General features: G+C 41.1%; 1 protein-coding gene across 2 annotated transcripts in view; it reads right to left on the bottom strand.

Moving 5' to 3' along the window:
- Positions 1–16,998, bottom strand: part of mtcl2 (microtubule crosslinking factor 2) — a 106,561-nt gene that overhangs the window by 9,459 nt on the left and 80,104 nt on the right. Inside the window, exons 11-18 of one of the 2 annotated variants that reach the window (XM_071475285.1) lie at positions 15,887–16,021; positions 12,933–13,034; positions 12,401–12,631; positions 11,821–11,937; positions 11,570–11,737; positions 4,732–4,884; positions 4,494–4,610; positions 118–182 (exon numbers count right to left, since the gene is read on the bottom strand). In XM_071475285.1, the coding sequence (XP_071331386.1) occupies positions 118–182; positions 4,494–4,610; positions 4,732–4,884; positions 11,570–11,737; positions 11,821–11,937; positions 12,401–12,631; positions 12,933–13,034; positions 15,887–16,021 (1,088 nt within the window). The remainder of the gene's footprint in view (positions 1–117; positions 183–4,493; positions 4,611–4,731; positions 4,885–11,569; positions 11,738–11,820; positions 11,938–12,400; positions 12,632–12,932; positions 13,035–15,886; positions 16,022–16,998) is intronic. The other variant, XM_071475287.1, reaches the window with a different exon arrangement.

The following is a 16,998-nucleotide window of genomic DNA, read 5'->3' as shown; positions in this document are numbered from 1 at the left end:
TTAAACCCAAGACAGGACCAAACTCTTCAGTTTATTTAAGAACATTTTCTCATTCATCCACATGCTAAGGATTAATTTCACACTAAGTACTGTGAGTTAATGTTTCTGAATTGTTACCTTGGTGATCCTGCTCCATTAGTAATGACTGTGTCTGCAGAGGCCTCACCACCTGACGACTTCGACTGTGAGGACAAAGAAGGCCCAGACTGTCAGTGAGAGGGAAATCACTGAAGCTACCTTTTTTTTTTTTTTATACAGCTTATTAGCATCTAAATGACCTGAATCTTCTGCACAAATAGCTCCTGTAGCTTTCTTCATTTCAGACCCTGGAAGACATCTACTGTAAAAACATTCCTCTCTCTGCTATCCATTTCCTCCGGAGCTGTTTTGACAGGAGGAAGAAGAGACTTTGCCATAATTTATCTGTGGCAAACACACACACACACACACACAGATGGTGATGCTGAGTCAGTGTGTTTCACGCTTTCCCCCCAGAGAAAAGAGGCAGAATGACCGAGAGTGGAAGAAGGGAAAAGGACATCTGCAGATAATGTGTTTAGTTGTGCAGATACACTGGTGGACTTTCACCTGCAACTCACTGAACTGCAGAGGAGGCTGCCTGGATGTGTTTACTGACCTATAGCTTAATATGGTGTCTACAAGCTACAGTAAACATTTCTCTTTATCTGCTTTCAGTATTATGTTTGGTAGAAAGTCTGCACTGTGTGTGATCTGGATGGAAAAGAAATTATGAAAATTTAACTTAGAATTAAGCATTTTAGAATTAAACAAAGTAATTGGCATGTTATAAAAATCCCTGAGACAATATAGCTTCAAATTACAGTATTTAACAGCAAAACACACTAATAGAGACAAAAAGAAAAACACTGCATTAGAAAGTAAAAACTTTCAGCTACAACCAATAAAAACATCACATCAAAGAATATTTTCCTCCTTTATAAACAATGACCAGTTTATTAGGTACATCTGTTCTATCTGTTTGTATTTAATTCAACAGTTCTGCCATAAATTCTACCTTTAAGAAGTTTTTAGTTGTTTTTGTTGACATTATCAGGGCTGTTATGGCCAATTAACTGAAAAGGTATCAAAACCGACATTTACAGGTGACCCGATAGCTGAATGGTTAGGGCGCTCTTCGTAGGTGAGTCACCGGTTCGACTCCCGACTGGCCCGACTCTTTCCTGCATGTCATCCCCTCTCTCTGCCCCTTTCCTGTCAATCTCCACTGTCCTATCAAATAAAGGCACAAAAGCCCAAAAAATATCTTTAAAAAAAAAAACAAACAAAAAAAAACATCATTTAGAACAACTCAATCTTGATCTCAGTTAATTCAGTTAATACTTAACCCAGTGAGTGTGTTCATGAACTGTTGCTTTTAAAAAGAAATACAGCTCATGTTCAGTCACGTGCCTCTGCCTTGTCCAGCTAACATTAGTCCGTGTTCACTCACACCGAGTCTCAACCTGAGCAGCTTATATCTAAAAAGAAAACTGTGTCTGTCATTTGGGCCAATTTTGGCTTCAGTGAAGACGACACTGACGACAAAAACAAGTAACATCAAATACAAACACTGCAGAAAAACAATTTCTGCTACGTTTAGCCACTTTGCAATGATATTGCCAAATATGAAGAGTGCATGGCTCAAAAAACGATAATTGAAGTAAAAGCTTGAAATAATCATGGTATTGATTTCAAGTGATATCGCCCAGCCCTATTATCGGACATGTGTAAATTCAATGTGTATGTTTCTAACCTTTATTTACACTGGTGTGGGCGGCAGAATATTAGAAACACATCTGAATATAGTGCAGTCCAGTAGCACCATAATTATACATATAATTTATTTTTCTTTAACAGACACTTGTGACACTGTTCTCTTTAACAGTGTCACAAAAATAACCTGAAAATCACTGAAAAACACTCTTCCTGCAACTTCCATTAATATCCCATTTCAAGTGGATTACATAAAACATTTATATATATATATAAATAAACATCAGAGTAGTCAATGTGGATAGCTTTACCTCAAACAACCCTTCAAATATCTGGCCTGATGGGGGCACTATAATCAAATGTCAGACAAAGTGTTTGGGGCCCAACAGTTTAATAGAAGCAGAGTGGACAGGGGACAAGATTCGTATGTGACGGAGCGAGACAGACACAGTCAGAGAATTAAAATATCACAAACATCGGCCTCCTGCCCAGCTCCTGCTGCAGGACACAGCCACTTAATGGAGGGAGATGGACGGGATCCAGCTCAGCAGACAGACAGGAGGAAGGAGGGGAGGGAGGTGGACGAGAAGGAGAAAGACAGCAATGACTGGAGAGGAGAGAGACGACAGACACCCTCAGACTGAAAACCTCGCAGGAAGCAGGTACAGAAGTCAGAGGAGAGATGTAGGAGGAGCACTGACCTATCAGCCGTGTGTCTGGCTCTTCATGTCTTTGTACGTGTTTGTGGAAACAACACTAACTGATGAAAACTTTAAACACTGATGCAATCCCTCTCCATCCCTCCCTGACATGCTGCAGCAGCCTGGCAGCGACTGCACTGGTGTATAATCAGCAGATCTGACCGACCGTGTTTTCGCGGTGAGCTCAGCTTAACATTAAACAGCTCTACCACAGAAAGGCAGCAACACCACCTTACTCACGTTATGGCCTTAACAGCAGTGTGGTTACTGTCAGCACCAACACAAGAGTCCTGAGATGAAAATACCACCTTAAAGACAGCAATTGTAACATGAATTGTTTTGACTACACAGACATTTTCAGCGATCCAAAACCTTTGGTTTATTGTTTCGGTGTCACTCCCTCAGAATCAAAGAGTGGAAGCTTTTTTTTTTTATTTCAGAGCTGCTATTTTGCAAAACTATATCCAGCAATCTTCCAGTATATGTAAAAGGATTTGAAAAATGGACGTGATGCTTTTTCTCAACTGGAAAAAAGTCACTTTTTCCATTTGCTCTCAGGCTGTGTTCAGATCCAAAACAATACTGCACTGAAAAGTCACACGTGGATGTGTTGGTGTGTTGCTACAGGCGCCGGAGAGAGGATGAAATACGATCCAGGACGTCCAGTTGAATACATGAATACATTCATGTGTTTGAAGGCAAAAAGATATATAGATACTTAATGTCATTGCATATCAGGACACATCGAAACTCCTCATAGTAGTATCAAAATAGAGATAAATAAGAATAAACTTTTTTACAAAGACTTTAAACATTGTCCATTGCATTTGTATTGCACTTGAGGACTTGTTTGCAGGGGTGGGGGTGGGGGGTGCAGCCGTTTGTCCAAAGCTTGAGGAAAACACTGCACAGTGATTTATGACACCAGAAGACAGGATAAACTTCTGGAAAGTTCTCTTAATCATTTTATTCCCTGTTCCAATGGCCGGCGAGGTATCTACATCTGTCTATCTCACAAAAATATAGTTAAATGTTTGAATTTGTACTGAAAATGGACGAGGCCCAGACTGGAAGCTGTTCAAAAACATCCAGGCTTCCTGCTCTCTATTGCAATTTATGCTCTTTATGCTACATGTATTAGCTTAGCTTCCTACAAAATAAGATATTTCAACCATGTATCGAAATGAAATCAGATAATAAAGAAAGCAAAAAAGTGCTAAATACAAACTTTGTGAATGCTGGTAAGTTGGAACAGAACAGGAACAGGAGGTTTTTTACGGGAGGAAAATACACGTTAGAATTGCGTTTGAACACACTGGATGTTTTCATTAAAAACTGGAATTTGTGTAACCAAAGACGAACCAGATGAGCACAAAGTGAGGAGAAAATGAGTCAAAAACCACTGATATTGCGTAATTGTAACAAAAATGGAGGTTGTGCATGCAAAGGGAAGAGGTCCAGATGAAAAGTATCCAGGACAGGCGTGTTTCGATTTGACTGTTTTGACTCTGGTGGCGTAATGTTTGTAGCAAATGGTTAGTGAGGTGAAAGGTTCAGATGCTGTTTGTATCTGTTCAGACACATGAGCTGTTATTGCATCTCATTTTTGTTTACATTCCCTGGAAACAGCAGGATGATGCTCTTGCATATATTTGAATATGCTTTACTACATGATGCTGTGTCATGGTTTTTAGGTGATCTCACTGAAATGAATGTATGAAGAAGCTGAAATTTCTGGTGCAATGATATATCAGTCTGAACTCCTTCTTGTGACATCTATGGCTCTACAATCTTATGATTTTTATACTTTCAATTACATTTCGGATAAACCTGAGAAATCATCAGATGAGACTGAGTGTACCAGGAAACACACATCTGATCCACTGACTTGATGTACCTCCTTATCTCAGACATACACCGTTATCCTCTCTGGTTCCATCATCCTGAAGATACACTAGCTCTTTATCTTCTTCCTCTTCAAGGCATCTCTCTCTCTCTCTCTCACACACACACACACACACACACACTCTTTCAAACACCCACAGCCCATCCTCATACCTTCCCCTGTTGTGCAGTGGCCTCCCTCAGCCTCTGCTCCCACTGAGCTCTCTCCTGGCTGAACCTCTCCAGCAGCTCCAGCTTCTCTCTGCCCCAGTTCCTCTCTCCGATCTGAAGCTGATTGGTCGACCAGTCGGTCACGGCGGGGAGGGAAAGATCGAGATGTAGATGTATGAGCGAACTACAACTTTTGATGTAACATATAAACAAACTTGAAACCTGCCTTCCAGCCTTTTACCTGTTTGGTTAGGTCCATCACTGCTGCATAGGACTCAGCCAGGAGGTGCTGGTGTTCTTCACGCTCCCTCTTCAGCGCCACCTTCAGGTCTGGGGGGTCCAGTGCATCAGTGGAGGACAGGGCTGCTGCTGCTTTACCTGCTTTGGTCTCAAGCTGGAAAGGGGAAGGCAGACGGATCAGAGCAATGCCTGCACACTGACTCCAAATCACAAATTTATTCACAACGTTTGGATCACAGAATATCAAAATTAATTGTGATTAAAAATATGACTTTATTGTCAGACGGATCACTACTGTTAGATAATCATACTGGGATACTCCCCAGTATACAGTCTACTGCTATGAAGATGCCAAAAATAATTGTTTTAAATTTACTTCTCATTGTCGGAGTAGCACAGAGACGGCGAGTTAATGCATTTAGTCACTTTCCATATACGTTTTTATGTGATTTGAAACGATTCAGCACAAACACACAAACACAGAGAGAGAGAGAGAGAGAGAGAGAGAGAGAGAGAGAGAGAGAGAGAGAGAGAGACAGAGAGACAGAGAGACATGAACATACAAATAATTCCTAGTTGCCATGAATAAAACTATGACTCATTTGACCACACAGATTTGCGTTGGGAAGTCCCAGTGTCTCCGCATGTTTCATCCTCATGGGGTGGGGGGGGCAGGTGTTTTATAAATGATCTCATGGATGATTTTTAAGGTTAAGACAAGGTTTCTGAGACCGCTGAGGCGGACTGCTTCCTGCTTTGATTCCTCCACATAGAGACAGACATAAATATAAATATAGTAAGTAAAGTCAGATGAGATCATGATGACGGCTGACTGTGGCTCACTGACAGCTCACTTTTTCTTTTTCTACTCCTCTGTTCGAGTGTTTGTGTAAATGTGACACAGTTAAAGGTATTTTCTCTCTCTCTTATCCTCTTCTCTCTCGTCTGCTGCGTTTTCTTTGCTTCAGAATAATATGAATATATCACATTTTAATCTCTCTGCCCTTCCTTATCCTTCTCTCCGTTTCCTCTCTGAAGGATCCCCTGGCAATTCCTTCCTTATCTCTCTGTACTTCTAAACCCTTCTCACCCCCTCTTCATCCATCCCACCCCTTCTCACCCTCTCTCTCCAGCTTTCTCACTCTCTCTTTTCCAGCTCTCTCACCCTTTTTTTTCACTCACATAAATCTGGCCTGTTGTCACAAAGCCTGTAGGTGGGGTTGCTTGAAATTTTTATGAGCAGCTCCGCTTTCCCTTTTCCTCTGTCTGAGCCCCGTAGTTCACACAGCCGACAGTACCAGGCCCATCAATTTGACAAACAGGCACAGGCACGCACACACACACACACGCACATACACACACACACACACACACACACTTACACACACACCCCAGACCCATCAATCCTCCCTCTGCCTCTGTGGCACTGGAGTCCGTATAAGGCACTAATGGAACAGTCTGGCAGCCAATCACAGCGCAACAAACGCACACTTATCCCAGCTCCCGTCTCCCATAGCAACAGAGTGTTTCTCGTTAATGATGAACGCAGCCTAACGAGCCCCACATCTTAACGAGTTTCACTGCTGAGGCGTTGAGAGGGGGGTGATTTCACTGGATGACGAGCGTTTACTGGTGGATAAGAGACGACTCGCTTCTCACCATTAGGCAAGTTCAATTACAGCCATTTATTCTACCAAAAACTCTGAATATGAAAAGACACATTTATCAATTAAGTTCGACTAGAATAATCCCATCAGGAGACTTCAGGCCCTGCTTATTGAAGAATCTCTCTTCTTATATATATTTGCCTTCACACTCATTATGTGGCTGTGTATCTGTACAGAAGCAGCTGTAGATAGAAACAGAATAAAGTATTTAAAGGAACACATGGCAGAGAGATACTAACAACACTGGGAACAAACACCAGTTACACCCACAGGGCTCTTGGGAGGTTAAAAAGAATAAGTTAACTTCACTATCATTAGATCCACTGTTATTATTATTAGACCAATTAGATAAAGTATAAACATCACAATCCTGCAGAAGAAGTGGTGACCTATGGTATAATAAATTAAAAAAAGACTAAATAAATGTTTAAAGAAGCAGACACTTGTTCGCAGAGGTAGAATAAGGTTCAGAACAGAGACTAAAATTTATAGCCACAAAAATAACCCATACACATTGAAAATTAAAAACATATAGAGTGTCTTTAAAAGGTTTTCAACTCCCTCTTTTTTGTGTTTTTCAGAAAGATTATTATTAATTTTGACATTAAAGTGTACAAAGAAATATGGTCTATATGATATATTCAGAGACTGGGTGAATACTTCATTGTAGCAAATGTTCTGGTAACATAGAGTAATCTTTATGCAAACAGTAATGGTTAATGCAACAGCAACACACAGTGCATTATATGCTATTTAGGGCGGCGTATTATTGCCTGCAGCAGATTTCCCTTTCAGAAACAAAGTTGACGTTCTCTGTTAATGTTCTCTGTCGCCCCAAGCAGCCACCAGCTGTTAATCTAGGCCAAACACTCGTGAGAGATAAGACGTGCGCCAGGTTTATAAATAAAAACATAACCTAGATATTATATAATACATACAGATGACATAGATATAGTGAAATAAATAGCTGACTTCATTGTGTGGTTTGTATTTATGAATTTCTTGAGTCCCCATTTAATGTAAACACTAAAAACTATTGTCAATCAACAGGATTCAGCCCACAGAAGCTTTATTATATCGCTAATCAGAGATTTACATTGAAGGTGTAAAAAAAGTCTGATTAATATGTCATTATCAGGTGGTTAAAAGGGTCAAACTGATCTTACACATTTAAAAACTGATATAGTGTCACTGCATCGTGGTTTGTTGTTTTGTTTGTTGATGCTGTAATTGACTTTGAAAATAGAATTTACTGAACGTGGCTCACTATATTCGATACTATCCACTAGAGAAGACTAGCCTTGTTAAAACTAAGGCAATTCATTTTATTATCAATTAATCTGCTGATTAATTTTTGACTGATCAATTGTTAGTCTGTTGAATGTAAAAAAAATGCAGATCAAAACTTCTCAGAGATCAAGGTGACGTCCTCAAATCTCTCGTTTTATCCGTCCAACAATCAAAAACCCAAATGTATTCACTTTACAATCACATAATAGAGACAAAAGCAACGAATCCTCTCATGTGTGGAGGTGTAACCAGGGAATATCTGACATTTTTATAAACTAAAGTGAAAAATTGCTTAAGTGATTACAAAAGATAGTTGACAATTATTTTTCTGACAGTAACAAATCAATTAATTGTGTTAACATTATTAAAAAAAAAAAAAAAGTGAAGCTGGAGCCTGGAGATGGTTAGCTTAGTTTAGCATAAAAAGTGGGCACACGAGATAAGATGCAACATGTTAATTTGTGAACTTTAAAGGTGCTGAGAGCCTTTTATTTTTGGACAGAGCCAGATTAACTGATTCCCACTGCATCTGGTCTTCATGCTAATCTAAGATAAGATAAGTATGTCTTGGCACTCGGTTTATATTAAGCAACCAAATATTGGAAGGGTATTGATCTCCTCATCTAACTCTCAGTAAGAAAATAAATAAACAAAACTATTTCTGAAATTGAGTTGTTAAAGAAAAACGTATTTACCAGACCTCATCACGTGAGGACTCATTGAATGTTGAGTTGCACCTTCATTTGATTTATGTCCAAATAAATAAATAAAAAATAAATAAATAAAGACTTCTTCCCCTCCTCGCCTCTTCACCTCCGCCCTCCCTTCACGAGCGCTGCAGATTCAACAGATGTGATAAATGAGCGATCAGAGCTTCCAGCTGCTCACTCAGTGTCATCGCAGAGACAGCAGGTGTTCGTAACATGTCCTACAGTCAGGATGGATGACTGATCAAAGAAGAAAAAAGAAGCCGGTGTTGTGCTGTGTGCTTTCAGGGCTCTGGATATCATTTCTACTTCACTGACGGTGTTTGTTTATCAGGTTGAATGGCGAGGATAATTTCCCGTCAAGCTGTTTGACAGGTAGAACGGTGTTTGAAATTGAATTGACTTGTTTAACAAAGCAACAGCTGGAGGTGTCGCTGCCAGGAAGCCTTGGCACTGATGTGGTCGGCTGGCTGGTGGATGTCTACACACACACACACACACACACACACACACACGCTCCACTAGGGCAAACTGATGGCATACTTTACAGTGTGCGTTGTTGGCAGAGGAGAGATTGGTTCCAGCTGTGGCACCTATGCCAGGGTAACACACACACACACACACACTTTAGTAGGGTAGTTTACACAGTAGAAAAGAGAAGAAGAAGAAGACAGTTTTTAAGCATCGCAAAGATGTGTGTTTTTGTTTCAATTTGACAGAATTAGTGACACAATCAAATATAATAAAAACTAAAACTCATATCTGTGTGTGTTTGGACTTCCAGCCGAGTCGCACAGCTCGACATGATGAACTGGTTCTGGCCACAAAGTGAATCACAGCTGGGTGATTCGATCTTTGATTGAGTCACAGAAGGTTTGTCCGTAAATTTAATGTCATAAAACCCTGTAGCCAATCAGGACAAGGAGAGTGTTGCTGCTCTTGTTTCCTATTGGCTGCTGAGGGGAACTGCCAAACCAATCAGAAGACAAATGATATCGCACTAGGACGCGAGGGCAGAAACTGTCTGATCATGATGATGATTAATGACTCTATCACTGTGTGTGTGTGTGTGTGTGTGTGGTCTTGGTTTATTGCTTTTTTTTCATTTTGTATTTTTACATCATTCACTGTCCAGTTGTCTCAGATGTTTCTGTTTCATCTTTGACTGAACTAAAGCTCCTCACTGTCTGCAGGAATCCACCTCTTTCTTCTTCTTTAGCCCACTGATCTTACAGATATGCAGTTATCTTATATATCCATGATTAAGTGTTGTTGTATACTTACCCTCTATCTGTTTCTAATACATTTCCCAGACTGCACTTTTAACAAACCCAGCAGACAAGAATTGTTTTATTCAGTAAATGAAGGAAATCAGGCCAAAAAAACTGCTGTTGATGCTGCTTTGCATTCTGGTCCATTTTATAGCATTGTTAATGCACTGTTGGAAAACAATATCTTGTTGTTGAACTGCACTTGGTCTTTTAGGGTGAATTGTTCTTTGAGATCACAATTCAGATTTGGAGTGCACTGGGGTGAGGCTTCAGGGCCCTGAGAATGGCCTTGTTGTTGCACTGTGTTCATGGGTTTACAGGCTTACACAGGATGTTGAAGGAATAAACGTCAAAAAGAATTTGGTGGAACTTTTAAAAAAATTATAGACAGTTCATGTTCAAGTAAATCCAAGCCACAACAATAGCACCTGGGTAAATGGAAAATATTCATGATGTTTGCAAACTTGCGTATGCAACCCTCCAACCTGTGTTCATGCTGCTAGTGCGAGTTAGCTTCAGGACAAAGGTTAGTCCTTTTTTTGTGTAATCGTTCTATAAACCCTTGAGTACAAGATCTGTCAGGAAAAGAGTTGTTAGACTTTACTGAAGGGGGATAATGGTGACAGCAAGATCTAAAAGATATTTTCCGACATTCATCTGGCAGATAACAATAGATAGATGAGCTACATACGCTCGGGGACATGAGGTAAGAACACACGAAAAAGCTTTTTTAACTCCTCAATTTTACCAGGCTTCTCAGTCTCCCCCCTTTTATCCCTCTCTTTCTTTTATCTCTCTTTCTCTCTTTCTCAATAACGAAGCAGTAGCACACAGGCTGTGTTCTATCTCAGAGGCCGTTAATTAGCACGATTACTGCCTCGGCTGTTACGAGGTGGACGGAGACAATGAGGAGAGGAGAGGAGGAGAAAACATTAAAACCATTACTCACCGCCTGCAGTCGAGACAGAGAGACAAACCCAGACTGAGAATGAAAAGCTCAGATGTACGAATAAACAACCTGACAGAGTGAGAAGTAGAAATTGACCCCAGAGGATGTCATCATTTTTAAAAACCACTTGTCAAAATGAATATTGGCCACTTCGGAGCAGATTCTCTCTCTGTACAATAATTATTCAGTTACAAGCTTGGTTTCATTTATTTCGACTCGACAGACTGTCAGCTGTAATGTTAGCAAACTCCTCTGTAGGTGATGGATGATTCGCTGCTCCACTGATTCAGTGAGGAGGATGTTTCACCTAATCCTCTCACCACATTCACTTTTCTTCTTGTCCTGAATTCATTTAGTTCTGCTCAGCTGACTTCTGATGGTTGTTGAATGTCAACATCTGTCTCAGTATAAAATAAAACAGCAGAGTTTGTGAGCTGCTGTTTTGAAGCCTCAAGTCTGTAATTTGTGCGTCGCCATCTTGGTTTTTTGAAACCAGTAGAAAACATATTTGGAGGAGAAGGTGGAGCTGAGGAGAAGTGAGGGGTGGATCTGACCTGATCTGTCCTCTATCCTGATTGTCAGGCAGGTCACCACGCCCTAATGCATCCCCTGCTTTATGGTCTATTTTCCTCTAAATGGGACCGTAACATTTTCACATAGACTTCAATACAATCAGACTTCTCTTTGCAATCAGTGGAGTCGCCCCCTGATGGTCATTACAGAAAATGCAGGTTTAAGCCACTTCGGCACTGGCTTCACTTTTCAGACCCAGAGTCTATGTCCATGTTTATATACAGTTGCATCAGGTCCTCCATGTTATTATCCCAATAAAACTGCACCATAATTTACTTTGAATTCAGCAAAACATGGTTTCACATGTTTTTCATTTTATGACTTCTTTAAAAAAAAAAAAAAAGTTAAAAAGACATTTACAGCAGGGCTTCCTCCTCCCTACCTGTGTGATGAGGCTCTGTAGTTCGGTCCTCTCCACTTCCCATGATGCCTTGGCTTTTGCGAACTGCTGGGTAAGTTCCTGGGAGCCCTGTCTCTCCTGTCGCAGCTCACCACTCAGATCCTGCAGCGCCACCTTCAGGTCGGCCAATGTGCTGCTCACAGCGCTCGACTACAGGGGATGACAGGAAGTGCATTTAAGTGTGTGTCTAGCTGTGTGTGTGTCTATGCTTCAGTGTGTGTTAATCTCCTTACTTTGATAGTTGGGCTGAGTGGCTGTTCGTCCGCAGCAGACCTCTTGTCAGTCTGGTGGGCGGGGCTTGTCAGGTTCTCCTCCTCCAGCAGCAGGTAGAGATCCTTCAGGCTGTTCATCTAAAGAACCAATCAAAGAGCAGGATCACCTGTCAGTCATTTATCTCTGCCTCCAACACTAGTGCTTTTCCAATATTATCAAACAGTATGCAACACACACTCAGTGGCAGTCTCATTTGACAGTTTCATGATTTTTAATCATGAAATACGTTTAAATGCAAAGTAATTTTTTTTTTTTCACTTTCATTTTTTAAAAATGAAATCATATTCCTCTTTAACTAGAGATAGTTGTGTCCTTCATAGGACCAGATTCAACTTTAAAAGATTTTCTCATGATGGCTGAACGAACACCTGAGATAATTTCAAAGACAAATGGAGACAAGCTGTGAGGCCTGAAAATTGTTACCTAAACCAGAAACAGACATGAAGGAATATGAATATTTCTGGTGCAGACTTATGTCAACATATGGACAGTGAGCTATCAACCCTAACAGAAGTAAAGCTCCTCTCCATCCCCTCATACCTCCAAGACGTCCTTCCATTCTGTGTCCTTCTTGCAGCCCAGCCTCCACTGTTTGAGGAAGCAGCGGAGCTTGAGGCTGAGCAGTAGCAGGGCCTGTTTGAGGTGCTGAGACTCCTGGACTAGCAGAGTCCTCTCCTGGCTCCACAACTTCCTCTGCAGCCGCGCCTGGAGACCCAAACTCTGCAGCTGGAAGTCCCGACGAAGCAGAGCCTTCTGGTGCTCCTCCTGGAGCTGAGAGGTGTATGGGGGGGGCAGTTTGCAACATAACAATCAGAGAGGCCAAAAGTGTTTGTTTGCTGAGTGTCTGTTCATAATGCAAGGAAATCAATCAAACAGGAGGGGTCATGTGTGAATATTTAAGGAACAGTTCTTTCTTAGAATTTAACGCAGAAATAAGCCCATTAAAAAAAAAAAAAAAAAAAAAAAAAGAAAGAAAAAGAAGATATGGCAGATAGTATAAAGCTGTGTTTCAGGGCGTTTAAAGTTCACTTTATTAGTTTGCGGTCTTGACAACTCAGTGCTGCAAACTGACCTGTGTGAGTTTGAGAGTTGTTTCTTTCTGAGTTGGTCTCTCCAGCTCCAGCTCCTCCTCGGCTTCAGACAGATGGGCCTGGAGGTCACTGGACTGGGAGGGCTGGCGGAGAAAACGAGGGAGATGAGAAAATGATGTGTGTGAGTGTGTGTAAGGAGGGATAAGGAAGGAGAGAAGTGAGAGAGCAGTGGATAGGGAAAGATGGATAGGCAGGAAGGAAACAAGGAGGTAGGCGGGTAGGGATTAAAGAAAAGTGAAGGGACATAAGATGAAGAAAAATAATAAAGGAAATAGCGAGGGAGGAGGGAGTTACAAGGAAATGAAAACATCATAAACAGTTAAGTGTGAGGCAGTTTTGTGCTACAACACCCTTTAAATCACACATCAGCTGTGGCACGCTACTGTACGTCCACACACACAAACCCCCTCTCACGCAACCCATGCCTCATTTGGCTGCTGAGTGAGTGCGATCCATCGACCCGCCACTGTACCATTAATATCCTCTTTCACTCTCCACTGGGCTCAGCCTCTGCCCTCCATCACCCTCCACCCCGACCGATCACAGCCTCTTCTGTCAGACAGAAAAACTACTCTGACCTCTGTTCCAAAGTGACTGCGAGAAAATGGCAGCTGTTCATGGTCAGCAACAACATTAGAAACTGCTGCAACACTTTCATACTGAAATATAAGAACAACTTAATTAGTCTTTTATTTTCTTGAATTCTCAAGAAAATAAGGATTTGAGATGTTATGGTCATTGGTATTTGATCCTGATAAGAAACATTTCTAAGCTTTCTCTGCTGTGGTTTCATGCTGGGAGCAGGTGCTGGTGATTGTTTCTTAACAAGAGCTTTGGCCTTCGTTGTCCTTACAGGGGCAGACTGGAGGCTTCAGTGAGCTGCTATCAGAAAGTGACAAGACGGGCTGGGGCTAGCTGATTAGCATGGTAACTTCAGTAGAAGAAAAGATGTGATAGAGACAAGTGTTAACAGTGGCGATGCTTTCCACTGCTGGAGCCAGACAGCTCCTGGTGAGTAAAAGAAAGAAATTTGATGCTGAACTTGCAATGTTTCCTCTAAACTGGTAATTAAACAGCTGTTGATGCTAACGTTGGCTATGTAGCAGTAGCAAAACTTACAAATAGCTCCATTGAATGTGATTACTTTCACCCCAAAAAAGTTACAAATACACTTTGATTCACAGCGAATTTGAGGCAGACACAATTTAAGGGAATATTTATTCTACCAGTTCTACTATGCTGTATTTTAGGAGGCTTATTTCATTTTTCTTTTCTTTTTTTTTGCTTTAGATAAGTTAGGCAAGAAGATCAATTCCACGATCATGTCTGTGCAATAATTATGGAGCTGGAAGCAGAAATTGTTTAGTTTAGTGTAGTGTTGTTTAGTGACTGGAATCTAGCCTTGATCTTTCCACAGTAAAAAAATATTCACACTACAGTTCACTTATCAACAAATCGAAATGTTAAACTGTATATACATCTCCACTGGGTGTGCAAACTCATGGGCCACAATGTTAGAAGTACTTAAATCTTTCATCTAACAAACAAAAAAGTAAACAGGCATATTTCCCACAATGCCCTGGAGTTAGGATGTGGTTAGCCTATCTTAGCATAGAGACTGAGGGCAGGGGGAAACAGCTAGCTTGGCTCTGCAGAACCTTTAAATCTGAATAAATAACACTTTATATCTATTTTCAATCTGTACACAAATACAAATTTTATTATTATTGTTATTATTATTATTATTTATTTTCTGTTGTTTATCCCTCCTTCATGAGCAACAGTGAGTGTTTGCAGCTTCATTGTCAAGTTGATGTCACACTGAAGTTGTGAGGTTTGGTGTGTGGATGGGTTGAAATTGTACTGGATGAGCTTTAATACAAACCTGCAGAGTATAAGTGGCACTATGAAGCTGAATAGTGAGTGAATGTAAACACTGGGTGGATGTGCTGCTGTGTCTTTCTATTCATCACTGCTATCTTTCTCTTTCATGCTATTTTAGTCTCCCTCTCCCATTCACCCTCTCAGTCTTGGATAAAGATGTGCACACACACACACACACACACACACACACACACACACACACACACACACACAGCCCATAGAGACATGCCGGCAAAAGGTCAGCCAAACAAAGGTCTCTTCTTCCTGTCAGTCCCACAGCTGACGGTGAAGTCACTGTTTATGTTTGTTTACAACACTGTTGCTGAGCATGAGTTCGCCACCACCGTACCACATCAGTAACTTCAAGCAACAGTTTGTGCGTGTTCTTGTGTGTGTGCAAGCAAATGTGCGCATCAATAAGCCTTTAATTGACCTTTGCAGGGCTGCCTGATGTTGTGTCTTGCTCAGGAAGAAGTGAAAGTATACACAGAAAGTACGTACATAGAGGATCATTTTCAGGGCCATAATTAGGACTTGTAACATTGTTGTATTCAGACATGTAAATATTAACAATAAAAATTAAATGTTACTAGCTTTTCTTTCCACAGATGGAGTTTGTTCAGTTGTCATAGAGATGAATCAGTTGCCATTAAGACGATATTTAAAGGAGACAGGACGTACACTTCACCATGTACGGGCTATGGCTCTCTATCACATGACTTAAGTTCAATACTTAAGTCACATGATGCTGAAGACTGTAAGATACATCTGAAAACTACTAGAGGACCAGATTAGACAGGACTAGAGGACTGGACCTTTTGTTTGTTGTCATTTTTAGACTGTAAGCAGCCAAACCTGGAGTGTTTGTCTGTCTGTGTGTACAAGAGAGAGTGAGAAATCTGACATTAAAACCACGGCTTCAGACTCATGTCAGGTTCTGGCTGAAAAATGTTGTTAGCTGTCAGCCCTGAGACAGACGAGGCTGAAACTTCTCTAGTGTGCGTGTTTCTGCCTGTCTTAATGTGAATGACTGAGATTTTGAGCGACTTACCTGTGCATCATCTGTCTCCTTCTCTTGCTGCTCCAGGTGGTTGGTTTCCTGCTTCTGTTCCTCATTGCTGTCTGATTGCTTGTCTTCAGTCTGACCTTTTACTTCTGGCTCTGATTGGTCCCTATAATCAGGCTGCTGCATGCATGCATGGGCAAGTTAATGAAGAAAAAAAAAATCAAACAAACAAACAAAAAAAAAAATCACAGAGGAGAGAGGGAGAGACAGGGGAGGAGGAGAAGTTGTGGAACAAAAACAAAAATGGGGGAAATGATAGAAAACAAACAAACACAACAATAAGAAAAACAATACAACCACGATGGTGTCCATCCATGTGACAACATTCAGAAAAATGAAAAATAAAAACATGAGAGAAATGATTTATGGATCTCACAAGACAAAGAAAAGGATGTAGAGGAAGAAGAGCTTGGTCAGAGAGGAGAAGGAGAGAGTGGAGAAAAGAAAGAAGAGGAGGATGGAGGGTAGGATGAAGGGCTGATGGGAGAGGAGAGGAAAAGAAAGATGGGATGAAAGGAACAAAGACGGAGAGATGAGGAAAACAGCAATGGGAGAAAGGGAGAGGGAGGAGAGATAAGACGAACGGGAAGGCAAGAGAAGGAGTAAGTGGGTTAAGATGAAATGTCAGAGCAAAGAGGGGCGAGGAGGCAACAAGAAGCCGAGGAGGAAACGAGTGCAAGTGAGATGAAGAAGGAAAGGAGGGAGACGAGGGAGGAGAGTAGTAACGGAGGAAGGAAAGGGAATCAGAAGCAGTGAGGGAGATGGTGATGGTAAGGACGCGTGAGGAGTGGGAGAAAGGAGGACGGTTATGGTGCCCGTGCAGAGGGAAGGAGGGAAGGGACGAGGAGAGAGGAGGGAGAGGGGAGGAGAGATCGGAGGGGTGTTGGGACTCAGAATTGGCCTCTAATGGAGTCTAAACATTGTAGTTTACTCACTCAAAATTATGTGTAATTTCATCACAGCTTCCTCCAAACAGGCAAATTAGATAAGATCAGAATAGAAAACACATTTTATAAGAAACAAATCTCTGTCGCTGTAAAGGCAGTAAAATCCAAATTTTTTAAAAATCCCCATCATAAAAAGAAAAATTCGTCTAT

Source organism: Trachinotus anak, unplaced genomic scaffold, assembly GCF_046630095.1.
Source record: "Trachinotus anak isolate AG129_WGS33_773 ecotype Australia unplaced genomic scaffold, CSIRO_AGI_Tana_v1 ptg000004l, whole genome shotgun sequence".
Lineage (NCBI taxonomy): Eukaryota > Metazoa > Chordata > Actinopteri > Carangiformes > Carangidae > Trachinotus > Trachinotus anak.
The sequence above is the reverse complement of the archived record's forward strand: the minus strand, read 5'-3'. Positions and strand labels throughout refer to the sequence as shown.